We start from the raw sequence: 21,765 nt of genomic DNA on the forward strand, positions 1-21,765 counted from the left end.
CGTTTCCTTAAACAAACCAAAGAACAACAAAAATGTCTGCATTCGACCCTTACACACACCTTGGCATCTCCAAGAACCCCGACGGCACCATCACACGCTTCTTCAATGCCCCAACCGTCAAGGCCAACCCTGAGCCTTCACCCGGAACCACCGTCGTTTCAAAAGACATAACCATCGACCCCCAAAAGAAAACCTGGGTTCGAATTTTTCGACCCACCAAGCTCCCTTCCAACGACAACACGGTGGCGAGGTTGCCCATCGTCATTTACTTCCACAACGGCGGCTTTGTGCTCCTCAGCCCTGACTACACCGACAGCCACCAGAAGTGTTCGCTCATCGCCGATGAAATCCCCTCCATCGTCGTCTCCGCCTCTTTCCGCCTTGCGCCGGAGCATCGTCTTCCCACACAGTACCAAGACGCCTACGACGCCGTTTTGTGGGTGAAGGAGCAGTTAAACCTCCCCAATGGAGAGCAATGGTTGAAAGATTACGGGGACCCTTCCAGATGCTACCTCTATGGCTCTGATTGTGGTGCCAATATGGCTTTCAACGTTTCCATGCAGGTTTTCATGCAAATAAACTTTTGATACAATAAAATTTCTCTTACACTTTAATTTAATATAATAGTAAAAAAATTCATCAACTTCTTAGAATAAAATAGTATATTATAATAAAATAGTATATTATAATAAAATAATAATATTTTTGGGTATTAAGTGGATGGAACTTTATCAAGATACTACTTTTGATAATGTAGTTTGACAAGTTTTTCATTTTTACTCTTACAAAAAATTTGTTATATCAGATTTTTAAAAAAATTAAATAATAAGAGTATGTAGTTCTCTTGATACAAATTGAGGAATAATTCTCTTACTAACGAGTGTGATTTATTTACTTTTGGTATAACAGTTCCTCCCAAGGAAGATTCTTTAAGTGTATGTAGTTGCAACTCCATACCCAAGTCCAGATTTTGATTAATAAACCTAATTAACTATTGATAAGTTCATAAACATATATATTTTGCTTGGAAAATGAATTTTTTATTATTAAAAAAAATAATAAATAATAAAAATATTTCAGAGATATCTAAACTCTTATAGCTAGAAGCAAACCAACCTAAATCTTCAAATACAATTACACATAAAACATAAAACAGAGTTTCAAAGTAAAACAACAACTCAATCCTACCACTAGTGATGTCTTGTTAATAGACCTCATAATATATTAGGAATACACAAAGTAGTAAATAATATAATACCATGTTTTTTTTAGAAGAAAATATTATTTTGGCAAGTGTATAATAAGAGACACTAGAATACAACTCTTTGGTAACATGCAATTTCAAAATTGTTCCATCTTTTTCATATGAAATTCGTAATTCAATAAAAAAAATATTTATTCTTTTAATTATAATATGGTGGAGAATTGTCAAACATATCAACACTTTTTTTATAAATAGATATATTTTTGATATTATGCATGCATGCAAAATGAATACATAAATGAAATGGTTTGATGTAGACTGCTGTGGTGGATTTGAGTCCATTAAGGATTCGTGGTTTGGTCCTGAACCAACCCATGTTTGGAGGGGAGAAGAGAACAGGATCAGAGTTGAAGTTTGCAACAGATCAAGTATTACCTTTACCAGTGTTGGACTTGTTGTGGAGTTTGGCTTTGCCGAAGGAGACAGATCGTGACCATAGGTATTGCAACCCTATGGTGAAGGGACCACACCTTGATAATGTTAAGAAGGTAGTGAAGTGTCTTGTTCTTGGGTACAATGGGGACATCATGGTAGATCGACAACAAGAGTTTGTGACCATGTTGGTCAAATGTGGGGTGCAAGTGGAAGCACATTTTGACCAAGTGGGGTTCCATAATATTGACATGGTTGATGCTGCTAGGGCTAGTGAGATTATACATATTGCCAAGGACTTTATTCTTGGTTGAGTTACCTCTTTTCTAACTTTTTTCGGTTAAGATTCATAATATTCTCAAAACTTTAAGAAAGGTTATTAATTTTGTGTTAATTCTAAAGGTTTTGTAGCCATATATTGTGGTAATTCTAAATGTATGTGGTTATAAGTTAACACTATATATTGGACTTTTCTTTTAATATCATTCATAAATTCTGCATGGTAATCGTCTAATGCCAAGCACACGTTATTTTTTTATTTTATTTTATTTTATTTTACCTTAACCCTAAAAATTTATCACTTTGTTATGCGATACTAATACCTTTTCAAAATCACAAACAAATAATTAATTAAAGTTTATACATCCAATTAAAGTTATGACCCAAGTGGTTATTTAAATAGTTTCCTATTCAACGTAATCTTACAAGAACATAGAAATTTAAATTATAATATTTCGCTCTAACGAGGAAATATTAAAGCAATTGTATTCACAATCATTAATTAAAAAAAATTAACTTTACAATAATTTTTTTAATTTGAAGAGGTTATTGAACTTGGATATTATTATAACGTTGATGGATGCTGTTAAAGAGTTTTATTAATTCCAGTAAATTATCATTGGTTTTTTATTAGAATTACTAAAAATATCTTTGATTAGTATTAGTTTAACTACATTGTTGTTTTATTCAAAGTAAAGTGATTTTAAACTAAAATAAATTGACTTTATTGTTAGTAGAAATTAATATTTATTTATCGTTATATCTTTATTTATCATTACTAAATTATGGAAGAATTGTGACATTTTGAAAAATTTGAGGATTCAATTTGAGCAAAATATTCGTGAGGTATTATGTGAAAAAAATAAATGATCATTGGTTGATCAATTGAGGTAGTAGTCATCATTGTATAATTAAATTTGTTAGTGTTTGACCCTCGGTAAATGGTTGAGATATCCAAATTCATTGAGAGATCATTATGAAACAAACATATGGATTCAGATTGGATTAATTTATCCTGCATAATTGATGAATAAAAAATAGAAGTACAAATATTTATACAATTTGTGCAACGTAATGCCAACAATAGTGGTGATGGAGTAAAATTTAGGTTTTCATGCGTTATTTGTTTGAACGGGAGGAGATTGGATGTTAACAAAATCAGGGAGCACCTTCTATGTGATGGGTTTCTACAATCTTATACAACTTGGACATGGCATGGTGAATTATTACATTTACCAAGTGTGTATGTGTCCCAAGAATATGTTCAGTCCATCATGGATGATGTAGTACATGATGATCGCTTGGAGGACATGATTCATGATGTTGAAGTTGATTATTTTGCGAAAGAGCATGGATACAGAAGTATGTAAAGCGATGTGGAGGTTCCATTGTATCCTGGATCAACTAACTTCACACGGTTGTCGGCGATATTAAGATTGATGAATTTGAAGGCAATAAATGGATGGACTGATAAAAGCTTCATGAAATTGCTTCAGTTGTTGAAGGAAATGCTTCCAGCAGGAAATAGTCTACCTAATCATAATTACGAGGCCAAAAATATTCTTTGTCCGATGGATATGGAGTATAAAAAGATACATGCATGTCCTAATGATAGTATATTATACAAGAAGGAGTTTGAATTGTTGAAAAATTGTCCGAGGTGTGGGTTATCACGTTACAAGTTGAAACAAAAAGACGATGATGGTAAAGAGATGGCAAAGCATGGATCCCCATTGAAGATTGTGTAGTATCTTCCTATTATTCGAAGGATGAAGTTTGCAAACTCAAATGATGCTAAAAATCTCAGATGCCATGCAAATGAGAAGAAATGTGATGACATGTACCACCATCTAACTGATTTTATTCAATAGAGAAATTTGATGACGAGTTCCCAAATTTGGTAAAGATTCGAGAAATATTCCGCATTAGAGATTTCTTAAAAGTCATCATCCTTACCGGAGGTTGAAAAAAAGTCTTTAATGGACATCAAGAGACTGATAGTCCACCAAATCCATTGGCTGGTGTTCAAATTTATGAAAAGGTAAATAACATAAACAACACATTCGGAAAATAAAATAAAAAAGATCATTTGTGACAAACATATGGAACCAAAAACCAATCTTCTTTGATCTTCTGTATTGGTCGAAGTTAGAAGTTAGACATTGTATTGACGTAATGCATGTGGAGAAGAATGTGTGATAGTTTAATTGGTAGACTTCTTAACATTACGGAAAGACAAAGGATGGTTTAAATGCTCGTTTGAATTTGATTGAGATGAACATTAGAGGCGAGTTGGCACAATACAAGTGGGTAAGTGTACATATTTGCCTCCAGCTTGTTACACTATGTCGAAAGAAGAAGAAAAGAAGTTTTTTCCAATGTCTAAAGGGTGTGAAAGTGCTATAAGGACATTCATCAAATGTGAAAAGCCTAGTATATGTGCAAGATTTGAAGCTGATTGGATTGAAGTCTCATGATTGTCACATCTTGATGCAACAGTTACTGTTGATAGCTATTCGCGGGATTTTACCAAAAAATATTAAGCCTACCATAACCCGTTTGTGTTCATTCTTCTCTTCCATTTTTGTAAAGTCACTGATCCAATAAAGATAGATGAGATTTGTGTTATCTTGTGTGAATTAAAGATGTTTTTTCCAGTCCTTTTTTGACATCATGGTTCATCTAGTTGTGCTTCTGGTAAGAGAGTTTAGATTGTGTGAACTAGTTTACTTAAGACGGATGTATCCTGTTGAACGGTATATGAACATTTTAAAAGGGTATGTCAAAAATCATTATCATCCATAAATTTAATGATTGAAAGGTACATAGCAGAATAAAGTATGTAGTTTTGTTTAGAGCATATGTCAAAAGCCAATCCAATAGATCTTCCAGCCAACTCATGGCAGAACAAACGTTCTATAAGTAAGTGTTTACATGGTGTACATGTGGTAAGTAAATCTCGATCAGAAGTCTAGCAAGAACATTTGTATATAATGAATAACATTGATGAGGTTATAGCTTACTTGTCTGCTCATAAATCTGTTGTGAAGGCAAATAATCCAAGAAAACCAGAAATGGGTTTTGATGGAACATAATAGGACTTTCATGCCTTGGTTTAAAGATGAGGTGTTAAAGGATTCAACGGCATCAAAAACCTTAACCTGGTTGGCAAAAGGATTGAAGTTTTTGATGTCCTTTGTTGTATAAGTTATGAAGTCAATAATTGTACATTTTACACCAAGTCTTTGGATGAAAAAAGTACATTTCAAAATTGTGCTCGAAAGATGAAAGAGCTTGAATTGTTCGAGTATAAGAACTGTGAGAAATTGGAAATGTTGGAGTTTATTTTTTATTTGACCACCCTATTAAAGCTTGAATATCGAGTCACAAATTTGAAAGTCTACATCGGTATATAACTTATTCTTAAAAATTTACTTCATCTTTTTATTTTTCTAGCTTTAACCTTATACTTTATGTTACAGATAATCAAATGGTGATCTCTAAAAACAAAATGGCTCACCACTTTAAAGAGGTGAGCCATTTTGTTTTTAGACTTTGAATGAAGTCGAAAACTCTAAACTAGTGCGACTAAAGGATTAAGTAAGATTATCGTACAATTCAATGACATCGAGGCGATGCCCTTGGACCCCAACTCAATGAAAAAGAACAAGAAGTTATAAGGACACTACTCCAGTGGATTCAGCTAATTCCAAATCAAATGGTCGAGGTCCCGAAAAATATTAGTTGGAGGGGGACCCCAAGGCTCTTGAGGTCATAAATGGAGTTTTTGAAACCTCAACTTTTGTCACTCTACTCATAGTCGTGCTTACAACTACTTAGAAGGAGATGCAACGATGTCGAAAAAACATGACTTGCCCTCTCTTTATGAAGGCTTGCAAGGATTTCTCCATAAATCGATGGCTATAATTCAGTCAGCTAGTGACTGATCTAGAACTCTTTTGTTAGATGATGTAAAAAAATGAAGCAACTTGCAGCCTCTCAACAAGAGATAGGTCGCCTTAGAGTTGAGGCACTTGAAATATACCATCTTTATTCCCGAAAACAAGAGTGTGCGAAAGAAAAGGTTGCAATTTCCCTTCGTTTCAAGGAAAGAGATGACGAAATCCTTCGCCTTGAAGACAAGTAAACGATATAGAAAAATTGTGCTTACTATGTTTTGAAAGAGAAAGAATGGAAGGCTATGGAGGAGTATTTGAAAGATGAAATTGCTACCTCCCTCGCAACTGGGTTCGAGACCATTATTGACCAAGTTCAGGTCTGGCACCCTAGTATTGATTTGTCAGCCATCGATCCAAGTGACCTCATTAAAAACGCCCGAGAAAAAATGTTTTTGAAAAATACTCAAGGGAAAAGAGTGTCATTATATGTTTACATAAACTAAACTAAAATAAAATATAAACTTTTTGTTCATGTTCGAGGGATTAAGCCTTCATCCAACGTCTCTAGTTTGTATGCTCCTTTCTCTATCACTTCTTGTATTCTATATGGTCCAATCCACTCTAGCGAGATCTTGTTCTTTATTTGGTTCGGATGCACCCTTCGTAATATGAGGTCCAATACCTTGAAATTTCTTGATACAACTTTGCTTCTATATTTAGCTCCACACGTTGCTTCAAAGCTTCTCCTCTTATTCTGCCACACTCCCAAACATCATAAGTTTGTTGGATGCCTTCCTTTGAGCTTGCGGGGGAAAACTTAGTCACTTAAGAGAAGACTGAAATATCTCAATCGGTATCATTGCACCAGTTCCATAAAGAAGTTTGAATGATGTTTCTTTGGTTGTTAACTAGGATTTGTGTGGTAAGATCACAACACCCATGAGACTTCAACTGATCATCCACCTTTAACTGCTAGCAACATTCTTTCCAAACCTCGTGAGGTCACCTGATTGACTGTCTAGGCCTGTTTGTTCATTTGAGAGTACTCAATCATTGTAAATACTTGTTTTATATCGAGTTCACGACACATTTGCTTCACTTGGTAGCTTACTATTCTCATCTAGATGTTGAATTCCAAGATGGTCAATGGAGCTTATCCTTGCAAGCTTCATGGATTGACTCCAAGGGAATGAGGGGGTTTCACCTACAAAAGATTTTTTGACGCTCAAGTCAATAAGAGCATAAAATTTAGTGTATAAAGTGAGTATAGTGTAAAATATCTGTTGAGTATACTCACTGAGAGTGGTGGTCTATTTATAAGTTTTCATGGGTCTGGACCATTGATATTGGTTTTCCATGACTTTTATGAGGTATAATTAGTTTCAATGATTGTATCATGTCACAAAATCCGAGTGTAATATAATAAAATCATAGTATTGTGTATTATAATCAAATTATTGTGTAGTAAAATCAGAGTATTATGTAATATAATCAGATATATTGTATGACTAAATCAGTGCATTAATGAAATTGGGATATTGTGTCCTAAAATCAAATAACGTGGTATTATATCAATTGCGTGATAATAAGATTTGATTGACATAATATATTTGTTCAAATTAAGTTTATTGCCCAATGACAATTTTTTGGGGCTTTTTAATGAGAATGCAAATATCTTGGTTAATTGCTAAAGGTCACTCTTTTAGGAAATAATTGCAGGTTCTTTAGGAATTTCACACCCAATTCGTTTCATTATGGGGCTTGATCTTATCATGATTTGGGCAGAGTTAGTACACGTCTGATCTGGACTAGGGCAATATATATCCAATTTGGGCCTGGATGATACACTTACAAATTTAGTGTTGTTATCTGATATAAAAAATCTTGGAACTCGAAATCTACATACAATATTTTCTAGTTGTTCTACTTCAATCCACTTCGCAAAAAACTTGAGTTATTAAGTTGCCAATGGTAATACTCTTAGAATATTGATCCCCCGTGTATATGGAAAGTTCATGAGTTGGTTATAAGATGATAGCTGTCGTTTTGCTGTCAAATTAATATGATTCTAGGGTAGACTTGTCTAACACTAGAGAGATGATAGTATAATTGTGAACAAATGTCCCCAAGTCGTCTCCCAACGAATCCAATATTAAAATCAGTTGATCAGGGTTTAAAATCTATCTGCAAGCAATAAAAGTTAGCAATAACAATAAAGATGAAAAGGGGTTTTGAGATAGTTGTGCAGAAAATATAAAATAGATTAAAATAGCAAATAAAAAGCGGTTGATCCCAAGTTCTTCCACCATCACAGGTTCTCTAAAGATTAATCTTTTCTCAATCCTCCAATAGAGCTAAACCAGATTGAACATGCGCCGATCTGATTCAACTGAAACTCACCAGTAAAGCATGCGTCTACTAGTTTAATCAATACCCACTTTGTTCCATGCGTATACTCCATGGGAATGCTTACCTCCTCTCCCTTGAATCATGCGCCCAAGAAATTAATTAGAACAATGCGAACTAACTAAGAAACCAAAGTTTAAGATAAGGAAGACTCTCAATCATGCGTTCAAGTACAACCTCTCACAAAAACTAGTTTTCCAGGAGATTAGACAATAAAAATAACTGCTATAGAGAATTAAAAATCAAAACTTTTATTGAACAAAACCTCAGAACTCAATGGGGAATTACAAAAGAATCAACCAAAAAGGTTTAGCCTTCCATGCGGAGGCAAAACAAAAGAATTACTAAGAAGAAAATAAACTAAGAAAACCCTACGAAGCTCTCTCTTTTCTCCTTGATGCTTGTGTCCTTTTATAGGCTTTTCTGCTCCAAGGATCTTGAGAGAATATTGTAGTGTATATTTTGTTAACCGTTTCCAAGTTTCTATCTTTCCATAATTCTTGTATTTTGCAGAAGATTTGCTTCCAATTCTGTTTCTGAGATATTGTAGATTTTATTTTCTCTTTCTTCTCCTCAGAATTTGTTTCCTGTTTTGGTTCAAGAAGCAACTTGGACTTTTGCATATTTGGCCCATTCACAAAGGTAGATGCTTCCTCCGGATAATTTACTCTAAAAACACAAAATTAACAATAATAATAGTTAAGGCCCAAATAAACCCAATTATAAGAATATTAATTAAAACAATGGATTTATTTATTATTATAGTCCAATAATCTATGAATTAGGCTAATGAGTGTGAATAAATATATGCTCATCAAATACCCCCACACTTATCCTTTTGCACTCCCGGGCAAAACACTCTGAGGTTTAAAAAGAAAAGAAAAAGGAATGCAAATAACAAATAGCAAATTCTAAGAATGCATAATGACAACCATGATATAATTTAAAGAAATCAAGAAAAATGTGAATGAAAATTCCTATATTTTAATATACAAGCAGGTACTTGAAATTGAAGGTTGAGTCAAAATTGACAAAACTTCACTGGACACTCTCCTACTCTCAAGTGTTTAGGGTTTGTATTTACACTCAGCACTCATGCAGACAAACACTACCATATGCTTAGCAAGACTCTAATATTCACAACAATCGAAAAAAACATGCAATCAAAGATCAAGAGGACTTCATAAGGGATGTAATGAGGCTAAGGTAAAGGTAGGTAAAATGGGGAAATTAGGCTTAAAACCATAGAAAAACAAAGGAGCAATGGAGGATAGGTCTAAAAATAAGTGTAAGTATTATAACAATTCAACTCCTCTTTTTATTTCAAGATATAATTTTTTTTCATATAGTAGACAGTCAATCCAATATATTAGAGGATCCACTCTTATTTTCTTTATTTTGCTTTGCTTTTTTTTCCTTGTTGTATTCCTTTTTTTTTTCCTACCCCTTTTCTTTTTTTTTAAAAAAAAAAACTGAAGAGGTAAACTATGAAAATGAGATACACCCCCACACTTATTCAAAAACCTATTCCCAAATGATTTCAAAGCTCCTTCATCTTCTAAGGTAGGGACAAACATGGTTTTTCTGTTTTGAGGCTTGTAATGAGGGTTAAAAATAAGAAAAAGGCTATAGGCTCAAAGGGCTAACAAATGGATTATTATCATAAAGGTAGGCTAGTATGGCTAGTGGGTTAATTTAAACAAAGAATGCCTCTATCATATCAGTTCATGCACGTAAATCACAATTGTAAAACAAAGAATCAAGCTAAGTTCTAGAGTATAAGCAAACATGAGTGAAAACACACTAAAAAGAGTATTAAATGATATATCAATCAAGGCTCAAAACTCACTAGGGACATTCTATCAAAAGATTCAACCCAAAATTTCTCATAACCAACTTATTTATCAATTTTAAAGAAAATCCAAACAAAAAATATCAAGAAACCAAGATTTTCAAGAATTATAAAACATGTCAGCCATTAGACAATCCTAAAAAGCTTATTTATTAACAAAAGCAAAAATAAATTCAAAAAATTAAAGAAAAAACAAAAAACACAAATAAATCAAGAAAAGATAAATCCTAAACTATGATTCTCCTCCCCCACACTTAAATCATACATTGTCCTCAATGTAAAATCAATAAATAAATGTGTATAATAAAAGTGAGAGAAGAAGTACTCCCCCATTCAGCTTGAGGGAAGTGGCAGTCGCAGCTGTTTCAACCATCCCCTCTACAGTATAAGCCAAAACTCTTCATCCACAGTGGTGTAGAAACACTATTAGCTGGAGCATCTAACCAAAGCATGCAGTACCTTGGTAAACTATGTAACAAAAATATTATGATGAAGAAGCCTTGAAATAGTGGATGGAACTGGGGTAGGTTTGGAGGGCGTGTGAAATGGTACAGTTTCTTCCATGAATGGATGATGGTACTTTCTAGAGTATAGATGGAAGACAAAAATTTATTCATCATAGACGATCTGATATGGTTAGCTGTTTGAGGATCGTCTAAGGGTGGTGGTCTAAGGCTAGACAGTCTAGCTAGAGTAGACGGTCTAGTTGGGGTGGGAGATGGAATGAAATGTAAGTTAGGAGGTGGTGGTGGCTGGTAAAGGCTGCTTTCAAACGTTCCAATTATGGTAGAAGGTGTAGCCAGTGGAGATGATGGAATGAGTGATATGGGCTTCACCTTAAATAGTGGAGGTTGTATTCTTTGAAGCTTTAAGGATGGAAGAATAATATCATCTTCTTCTCCACTAGCAGTGTCTACTTGAAGGATGGGTAACATCTGCTCTTCCTCTTCTTGTATTACCTCCAAAACTATGTTAGAGCCATCTGCTAGTGCACAATCTTTTTTAGTAGATTCGACAAGTATAGCAGCATCAACAACTTCTCTATCAAGACTTGCATCACAAGAGTTAGTGCATTCTATCTCAACATTTGTACATTTAATTGGATTGGAGAAGTTAAAATCTCCTAAAAACTCAAGCACATTTTCATCCTCAGTGTTTATGTGATGCACTAAATGATCTTCACATGTCACAACTTTTAATCCCTCATGATTTAGCAATGATTTCTCCTCCATCAGTAGAGGTTGGACAATAACATTAAATGGTGTAGCAATCTTAGGTTCAGCCAGCTCACCTTCATGCAAATCATTCGGATTAGCTTTAAAAACAATTGATATGCCCCACTTCTTTTCGAGAGTGTCTATGGCAGAGGTAGGTGCTTCAGTGCCTGGATCAAGAGTTATATCTGGATCACGAGGTGATTTCATCTCTTGAACATAATCTGCAATCTCTCCAATCATTTGATCAGTTTTCTCTCTTCTTGCTACAACATCAGCCTCTTGAATTTTTTCATCTGCCCATTCTTGAAATTTTATGTTAATCTCTGTCATTTGCCTCATCAACTCTTCTAAAGTTGGTTTTTCCTTTGGAATTGCAATTTTGTTAGCCGCCCATTCTTGATCATATTTCATGTTGACCTCCTTTATTTGCCTTGGTTCTTCCTTTTGAATTGCAAATTTTTCAGCCGTCCATTCTTGAAATTTTGTGTTACTCTCCGTCATTTTCCTCATCAACTCCTCTAAAGTTGGTTCTTCAAGATTACGAGGAGTATTATCAGTTTGCACAAATGGTTGAAAAGATGTTTGACTTTCATCAAAATAGTATTGCTGATAATATGGTTGCTGTTGAGGTAGTTCATATGACGGCTGACAATATGGATTAAAATGTTGAGGTTGTTGAAAATATGGTTCACATTGTTGTTGAGGCTGCTCATAAAACTGTGAACGTTGCTGCAAATATGGCTCATAATAAATATCATAATTGTAAATTTCTTCAGCTAATTTCCGTTCCATTTTAGAATTGAAAACAGGGGATGTATATTATGGACACCAACACCTATTAGACGCCTTAGAGCAAACTCTTTTTTTTTAAATTGAAAAGCAAACCAAGTAAACTCCCAGGAAAGATAGGTGAGTCACAAGTGGACAAACTTAGAAACCAAGTCTTTCCTAGCCAGAGTCTTCCCTGAATTGCTTTCAATATTAAAAAAAATCAAAGAGTAGCAACTGAAGTGTCTACCCTAAATGCAAGATCCTACAAAAAAAAAAAACTAACACAAATGCTACACTTAATGCTTTAAAAAAAATAGTTAGAGAGAAAAAAGAAAAAAAATATTATGTAAAAATAAATAAAATATAGAAAATAAAAACAGTAAACAAAAACAAAAATAGAAATAAAAAAAGATGACAAAACAAAATAAAAGAAATAACTAAAAACATAAAAGATATAAAATAAAGGCAAAATAAGATAAAGATAAAAGATATAAAGGAATAAAATAAAAACAAATAAAAACAAAAAAATAAAGATAAAGGATATAAAGAAAGAAAATAAAACAAATCAAAACAAAATAAAGATAAAAGATATATAGAAAGAAAATAAAAACAAATCAAAATAAAATAAAGGTAAGAGATATCCTAAATATTAGATTTTTTATTTTTTTATTTTTTTTTCGTTTTTTTATTGCTATAATAAATAAAAACTAAAAGGAAGAAAACAGAGGTTAAATATGCAGAAAAAAAAAATTAGGGAAAAAAAAATTATGCAGATAAGAAAGAAAAACCTGATAACCAAAATCAAATTGAATTCCCCGGCAACGGCGCCAAATTTGATAGCTGTCGTTTTGCTGTCAAATTAATATGATTCTAGGGTAGACTTGTCTAACACTAGAGAGATGATAGTATAATTGTGAACAAATGTCCCCAAGTCGTCTCCCAACGAATCCAATATTAAAATCAGTTGATCAGGGTTTAAAATCTATCTGCAAGCAATAAAAGTTAGCAATAACAATAAAGATGAAAAGGGGTTTTGAGATAGTTGTGCAGAAAATATAAAATAGATTAAAATAGCAAATAAAAAGCGGTTGATCCCATGTTCTTCCACCATCACAGGTTCTCTAAAGATTAATCTTTTCTCAATCCTCCAACAGAGCTAAACCAGATTGAACATGCGTCGATCTGATTCAACTGAAACTCACCAGTAAAGCATGCGTCTACTAGTTTAATCAATACCCACTTTGTTCCATGCGTATACTCCATGGGAATGCTTACCTCCTCTCCCTTGAATCATGCGCCCAAGAAATTAATTAGAACAATGCGAACTAACTAAGAAACCAAAGTTTAAGATAAGGAAGACTCTCAATCATGCGTTCAAGTACAACCTCTCACAAAAACTAGTTTTCCAGGAGATTAGACAATAAAAATAACTGCTATAGAGAATTAAAAATCAAAACTTTTATTGAACAAAACCTCAGAACTCAATGGGGAATTACAAAAGAATCAACCAAAAAGGTTTAGCCTTCCATGCGGAGGCAAAACAAAAGAATTACTAAGAAGAAAATAAACTAAGAAAACCCTATGAAGCTCTCTCTTTTCTCCTTGATGCTTGTGTCCTTTTATAGGCTTTTCTGCTCCAAGGATCTTGAGAGAATATTGTAGTGTATATTTTGTTAACCGTTTCCAAGTTTCTATCTTTCCATAATTCTTGTATTTTGCAGAAGATTTGCTTCCAATTCTGTTTCTGAGATATTGTAGATTTTATTTTCTCTTTCTTCTCCTCAGAATTTGTTTCCTGTTTTGGTTCAAGAAGCAACTTGGACTTTTGCATATTTGGCCCATTCACAAAGGTAGATGCTTCCTCCGGATAATTTACTCTAAAAACACAAAATTAACAATAATAATAGTTAAGGCCCAAATAAACCCAATTATAAGAATATTAATTAAAACAATGGATTTATTTATTATTATAGTCCAATAATCTATGAATTAGGCTAATGAGTGTGAATAAATATATGCTCATCAGTTATAAGATGTAGGTATTCGGCTAGAGCGAGATGCCAATCAGTATGCTTTTAGCATTAGTCAAGTTTCCTCATGTAGGCCATGTTGTCTTCTTTTAAGGTCGGATAGTAATAACTACTCAAATGATTTTATGCGATAGCGCTCGTCCCTCGATGTGGCTTCCACACATTTCTTCATGAAGTTTGACTAATACATGATCTACTTGTGAAGGGGTGAGACATTTAAGTAAAGGTCGAGAATAACCATGTCTAAAGAGATACTCATCTATCAAGGTAAAGTGGCAAGCGTTCTTCCTTTACTCCTTCGTTTTCTTAAGATTATTCGGTACTACTCTGTTTTCTAAGTATTATATGTCATCCATGTGTCATCTCCTGTTTTTTATAACACCAAGACTTGCTCACCTCGAGTTCGCTGATTGTCACTTTAGGAACTTTCAATGTCTCTTGGATTACTGATCGGTAATTCCCATGCTTCGAGAATTTTTATCCCTAGATACATGAAAAAGTTCAAAAAAAATAAATAATTCTGATAAGGATTTGACATACCTCAGATATCGAGTTAAGTGAGGATCCTTGGCCTGAAATTCACTAGAGACTTGTCCTGTGACCAATTGTGAATCACTTTTTGCCATAAGACTCTAAATGCTAATCTTTTTAGCCAAAAGCAACTCTATTATTAAAGTTTCATACTCTGCTTGGTTATTACTCACCTTGAAGGAGAATTAGAGTGATTGCTCGATAAGGACCCCATGAGGTCCCTCTAGAATTATACATTCATTGTTGCCTTTCAAATTAGTCACATTATCCACTGATAAAATCCATTTTGACCCTTCTGCTTGGTATCATTGGAGGGAAAGTTGAGTTCTCGCTACAAAGTCCTCCAATATATGACTCTTGATAGGCCCTTAGGGTTTACATTATAAGTTGATTTATGACAACTCAATGGACCATTTTATCATTCTACTTGCAATATCTGGTTTGTTGAGCACCTTTTTTATCGAGAGATTGGACATAACCACAACCGTATAACTTTGGAAATAGTGTCGAAGTCCTTGCTGACAAAATAAATCAACCTTTGTCTTACTTCAACTTCCTGCATAAGGGTCGAGTTAATTGTTTGGTCAGTCACTATGACATTTTGTTAGAGTAGCCTATCAACTACCTGTTTACTAAGAATGAGAGTGTTGGATAAGTATTTTGAAAAACCCTCTTAACATTCTTCTATCCACACAAAACAGTCATTTTCTAAAGACAATAATGACGTTGATGTGAAATTCAATGTCACATAAGTACAAAATTGTCCTGCTATGCAACAAAGAAGAAACATTATCCAACATGATGGTCTTCTCACCCACAGGGAGGTGGAAAGTGTTGGTGTCATAGTGTTACCTCTCCACAAAGACTGAAATGAGACCTTTATCATTGGTCTCATAACTAATGTTGCACAGTGGCAACAACCCAATGTTAAGCACTATAGGCTCAATTTGGGGATGAGAGATCTCAAACTTACCTAATTTATGTTTGTACAAGACCAACTTCAATTTGCTTTGATCCTCACCCTCCCAAAGTCGTAAGACGACGTGGTCAACATTGTTGAACACAAGGCTTTGATGACTCCGAATCTGTGAAGAAGCTTGGATGTTGTGTTGTTGGTGTTAGAGTTTAGTTTTAAGGTGTTTAGAATTTGTAAGTTTCACTCTTGAACAATATCTTAGGTAGAGCAATCTTGTTTTGAAAAAGAAAATGAGTTTTTCAAAGCTAACTGATAAATGTTGAAGATGGGAAGCTTTGATGTATCCAATTCTCATAGAACCTGAAGTTGTGCTGCTTTTTAGGCTTAGGTTTAGTTATGGGGTTTAGAATCTTTGTAAGATCAGTCCTTGATTCCTACACAAACCTTGTTTCAATCTGTTTTAAAGAACTAAGTGTTTTTCCATGCAAAGGAAAAAACAACCGATTAAAGTTTGGAGACAATCGATTGTTTGCCACTTAGCTGGCAAAGGAATTTTGAAATTGTTTTTTGAATCAGTTGTGTAACTGCTGAAACCATTCAACCGGTTAAATCGTAGTTTCAACCTATTAAATGTGAGTTTTCATAACAGTATTTTGAAAACCTGTTTTAACTATTCAGTATTTCAAATCTACCTTGAACAGTAGCTTTTAAAAGGTTATAAATATTGCCTTCTTTCAAAAGTTTAATATAAAAGTTTTACACTTTGATTTGAGATAAAAAGAGAGATTACAAACTGTTTGTGAAAGAAGTTTTCCAAGTTTAGCAAGATTGCCATTGAGCTTTGTTGTGATTCAAGAACTGATCATAAAGCTTCTGGTTTACTATAATTCCAAGTGTTTTCTACCCTTTCTTAGTTTCTTGTAATTGAATTCTGATACTGTATAAGTGTATGTAAAATCCTGTAAAGTCAGTGTGATTCTGGCTTGAGGTGTGTGCTGGTGCAAAGAGAATGAGTAGGCTTTGTGGGATTCAAAGTCACCTCCTTATGGTGTGGTTTTTGTAATTTGTGATTGGTTACTTAGTGGAATACTCAGTGGTTTGAGTGAGGACTGGATGTAGCTCAGGGATTGAGTGAACCAGTATAAACCTTGTGTGTAAATCTTTCTTTCTCTCATCACTCTATTTGTTTGATATTTTCGCTGCTATAAACAACCGATTAAATCGTGCTTTTAACCGGTTGAATTACTGATATTTGTTTCTGTGAGTTTGATTGATTGGCTTTCTGAAATTCTTATCTGAGTTGATTTTTAAGAATTCATGCTAAAGAAAGTATTTGAGAAAATCTTTTATAAACAATTCACCTCCTCCTCCCCCATTTAAGCCATCAATTCTAACAATAAACAACCGGTTGTTTTCACGGTTTAATCGCTTGTTTTACACATAGCCTGTTTGAAGAGTTTTTCAACTAACTTTGACTTGGTTGACCAATAGACTTAACTAATTCAACCGGTTATTTCGAGTTTTCAACCGATTAATTTTTGAATCTTTAACAGTTTTTCAAAAACCAGTAAAACCTATTTCTCTTGGCTTTTCAAACTGTTTTTGGCTCGTGATCACCTGACTAAAATGGTCAAATCTAATAGCTATAAAAAGAGGTTTCCCTCCTCATTTCAAAACACAGAAAAAGATTTACAAATCTGATTTGAGAAAGAGGTTTTCCAAAGAGTTATCAAGATTGCTTAAAGACTTTACTTATGCTCAATAAGTGTTTCTAGGAACTCAGTGATTCAGGTGTAATATGTTCCTAATCTTTACTTGTATTTGTTTACTCTGAAACATTTTGTACAACAATAAATTTGCTTTAGCAGTGGGTTGTGGTATTTGTGTGTGTTGTATAGCAAAGGGGGTAAGTGATCTTGGGTGAAAAGGTCACCTCCTTGTGGGTGTGTTTGAATTGTAATTTGTTGTTGATTGCTAGTGGAATATAAACTGTTTGATATTTGCTTTGCTGTCATAAACAACCGGTTATTTCGCACTTTCAACCGATTGATATTTGTGCTTTATAAACTGTTTGATACGTGTTCTTATCTGTGTGCTATAAACAACTGGTTATATCGAAATCACAACCGGATGATTTTTTTGTTAACAGTTTTGAAAGTTCTTTTCTCTTGGCTTCTCTTATCTTTCTTTCTTTAATTCATTAAAGAACTTCATTCTTAGCCATTGTTTGCGAAAATCGTTGAAAAACAATTCACCCCCACCCCCCTTCTTGTTTTAGCCATTAATTCTTACAAACATAACTTACTAGCAAGGACATATCACGAGGGCAATAAACAAATCCTTTTTGCTCATGTGGTCCTCCTACAACTTTTGGCAACACATTCAAATTGGGTGCATGAGCAGTTTATTCCCTATCTCTTTTATTAAGTGGCATTGTCGGTCTCTGTCTAACTTAACTTCAACCTGAGATGAGCCATCTTTGGTCCTAACCATGTCTTTGCCAAACACCAAATCATTCAATTAGAATTAAAAAATAAATTAAAAATATATTTTTTGACATTCCGAATTGTACAATCTATAATGTATTAAAAACATTCTGAATAATCTAAAATATAAAAAAAAAAATCAAGTATATTTCGGATTGTACAATATAGAAACGTACTAGATCAACAATTCAAAAATCATACAATACAGTGAAAATGAAGAAAACACAAAAGTGAACCTATTGTAGACATGTCAACAACTATTCTTAGGAGGACAATGTTGGTCAAGGAAGGACTCTCACACAGAAGCACAATAAATGGAGAGGTACAACGACGACTGATCCTGCCTGTTGACCGGGACGCAAGAACCTTGCCTCGTCAAACCTGGATCGACCTCTGCGCCGCGTTAACCTCCGTCCTTCACTGTGATTCACCTCAAGAACCTGCAAAAGACAGAACGGCGCCGCTGCGGCCAATCACGCTCCGACGCCCAAGTCAGCGACTGAACCACCAAATACTAAGAGAAAACTTAAGGACTCTAAGGAACCGTGCAAAATTCTCTCTCAGCGTACTCAAGTTCTCGCAAGCGTAAAGAAGTAATCTAAACGTGCGTACCTCAGAAGTTCGTTAGAATCTCTTTATATACCTGTGCACTTTCTCTCTCCTGACAGTTACACATCTGGACACGTGGCTCGCATCCAGCTGTACACGTGTCACCATCTGGAGCATCCTTGACTTGGGCGCCACTTCTTACTCTTCAGGCTTTTGGCTAAGTTACTTACGCATGGAACAACTCAGCGCATAGCTGCCTTGGAGCGTGATCTCTTCTGAGTGGCGAGTTCGGGTGCCTTTGATGAGATTCCACTAGCCATATAGAGAAAGGTTCTTGACCTTCTTAGGAATCACCTTGAGTTGGACGTAATAGAGGCACTTTTCTTAGAGTTGGATCATTGTTCTAAGACAAGAACTCACCAAAAACTAGTACCAAATCCCAAACTCATTGGATGAACCAATTTTAGTCAAATTGAACCGAACAAAAGAGGTGAAATTAAAAGGAACCGAACAGAAATGATTAAGCACACAAATGAACCGAACAGAATTGAAATTAAAAGGCAAGAACAGAAACAATAGGTGCTGGAAAAAACAGAAAAACCGAACCAAAATACTCAAGAACACAAGACAACAAAAGCAATTGAAAGAGAAGGAAGGAAGGAGAAGAGAGTGCTCATGAAGATGGAAGAATGTTGGATGATATCGCCACTAGAAGTGTGGAATGCTCCTAGATAAGAGTGATGCCGCCACTTGAGGACTCCATTGATCCATCAAGATAAGACTAGAGAAGAAGGCTCCAAAAGCACTCCAAAATTCACTCAAAATTTGAGTAGAGTTTTCTTAGATTAATTCCAATCTGAATTTTACAAAGGAAGCACCTCTATTTATAGCCTAAGGTGCTGAAAAATAGGTGGGAAATTTCAAATAAACTCATTTGAAATTCCCACAAAAAACAAGTCACATGGGAGGTGTGACCTTTTTCTACTATGACACCTCCCAAAAACTACACCTACACCACTCTCCTAAGTCACATGGACAATGTGACTTTATTTTACATTTTCACACACCTTTATTTAATAACCACACCTCCTAAAACTATACAAGAGTATTTCAAAGCTTGGCCTTGCCCCTCATGGGATGGACTTGGGCTCTTTGGGCTTTGGCCTTCTTGGGCTTGGGCTTGGGCTTTGGGCTTGGGCCTCATCTTTATTTTATGTCTTCTTTTAATTTTGAGAAGACTAGAAGGAAGAACTTCAAATGGGAGGGTGGATGTCCTCTTCCTCCATTAATAAAAGCCTCCTTTATTTGATTCTCATCAGCCTTCATACACACCTTCCCTGTGGTCTCGCCGGCCGCCTTCATGATCTACTTTACTTGCTTCACCGTGTATGTTCAGGTAAGCTGCTTCCCGACCTCGTCCTCTGGCTAGCTAGGAAATGACCATCTGACTTCGTCATCCCTGCTCAACACGCCTACATAATAGCTCGCTGCCACGTCATCACTTCCGACTACCAGGACGGTACAACGACTAAGAAAGAAGAAAAGTGGGAGACAAGTGAAAGTAGAGTTGTATATAAATTGATATGGGGCTATTTTGGCCATTTCACAACCCCATAAGGGTGCTCATTCAAATGATGGGGGTGTAGAATGAGAAGCCCCATCACATTCGGATCTCATGCATAACCGGGTCCAATATCTTACTTGGCTCTCATGTATCTGATTTCCTATCAAACCGGTTCATACGGCTTGCTGAACCGATTTTTATAACTTTGCTTTCGTGGACAAGTAAAGTTGCAGAAAAAAAGAGAATAATGAAAGAAAAAAATATGTAAAAATGGTCACATCAATTAAATAAATGAAGAATACGGTATTAGCTTAGAGCACTTTTCTATTTCATACTTCCTTTTTCACTTCAACCTGTTTATACAACAGTGGAAGGATAAATTATAATGTTAGTTAAACTAATAAAAAAACTAAAGATTGAGAACATTTTAAATATCATTAAATATCTATTTTATTTTATTATAAATTGTAATATTTGATTTTTAATAAATAGTTATGGATGCATCTTGTTTTCTAAAGTACATCGTATTTAATCCTGTTTATAATTTAAGGTTTTTAAAGTGACAATAAATTGGTGAAAAATTCGCGTAAGTTATTAATGTATCATAAACTTTTGTCACTAGAAAACGTTTTGATGATTTAAAAAATATTTATAAACTATGATCTTATCTCTAACTTCTCTATTGAAAATGTATAAAGAATCAATATAAACGTAATTGTAATCTTTTGACATATTTAAAAAATAATTAAATTTTTTTATTTATATTTCTAAAAATAGAATAACCAAGATTTTACTATTTATCAGTATATATTGTTCCAAAAGAGAAAAAATAGTGCCTCAAATTTAGTCGTTTCCTCTCAACTGTCTTAATTATGACAACAACAAACCTCATCAACTTTCTTGTCTACATCAATTCACATATTAATTTGTGTAGGAAAAAATTGTCCTCTTAAAGCATGAAAGAACCTAACTCCATGTTTTCCTTAAAAAAAAAAATTGTTACTGTTCTTACCTGGAGAAGATCAGTTGAATTTTTTAGATCATCACCGGATTTTATTTTTGCAAGTTTCGTAAATAAACTTCAAGTAAAATAAAGGTTTAATAAAAAATTATTTCACATTCAAGTTAGTAAAAACATAAAAAGATAAAGATAGTATATAAAATGAGTATAGTGTAAAATATGAAATGAGTTCACTTACTCTTACTTTGTGATAGTCTATTTTCAAGTATTTGTGAGTCTGGACAATTGTTATTGATTTTCAATAATCTTTACCCTGGAACATAATTAGTTTTAATATGTAATAAAATAAGGGTATTTATGTTAACAAATCAAAATATTTATGCAAATTAAGGTTATTGTTGGTGATAAATATTTTAACTGGTATCTCAGATATTTTGGTTAATTAGTAATTGTGAATCGAGAATTTCACCCCTATTCTTTTTAGTCTTACGTCTCGAATTTATTATGATTTGGGCTGCACGTCCGATATAGACAAGGACGATATCTATATCTGGATCGGAACGTACAATTACCATATCTATTTCTTTTTTCTTTAACCCTCCCAACCAAAAACTGATCAAAACAAAATTTTTGAAGGATTGAGAATAAAGGATTGACAAGTGCAAAAA

The 21,765-nt window shown here is 34.1% G+C and overlaps 1 protein-coding gene across 1 annotated transcript; it reads left to right on the top strand.

Annotated features, from left to right (window-relative positions):
• On the top strand, window positions 1-2,116 carry LOC137819124 (probable carboxylesterase 9). Its single transcript, XM_068622879.1, has 2 exons — window positions 1-563; window positions 1,522-2,116. The coding sequence occupies exons 1-2, from the start codon at window positions 33-35 to the stop codon at window positions 1,948-1,950; spliced, it is 960 nt and encodes a 319-aa protein (XP_068478980.1). The 5' UTR covers window positions 1-32; the 3' UTR covers window positions 1,951-2,116.
• The last annotated feature ends 19,649 nt before the right edge of the window (window positions 2,117-21,765 follow it).

Source organism: Phaseolus vulgaris, chromosome 10 (assembly GCF_000499845.2).
Source record: "Phaseolus vulgaris cultivar G19833 chromosome 10, P. vulgaris v2.0, whole genome shotgun sequence".
NCBI lineage: Eukaryota > Viridiplantae > Streptophyta > Magnoliopsida > Fabales > Fabaceae > Phaseolus > Phaseolus vulgaris.

What these genes read in the sequence shown, in the direction of transcription:
- LOC137819124 (XM_068622879.1), top strand. Translation starts at nt 33, where the DNA reads ATGTCTGCATTCGACCCTTACACACACCTTGGCATCTCCAAGAACCCC. An exon ending in CTTTCAACGTTTCCATGCAG is followed by an intron (nt 564 to 1,521) that starts GTTTTCATGCAA and finishes GGTTTGATGTAG; the next exon opens with ACTGCTGTGGTGGATTTGAG.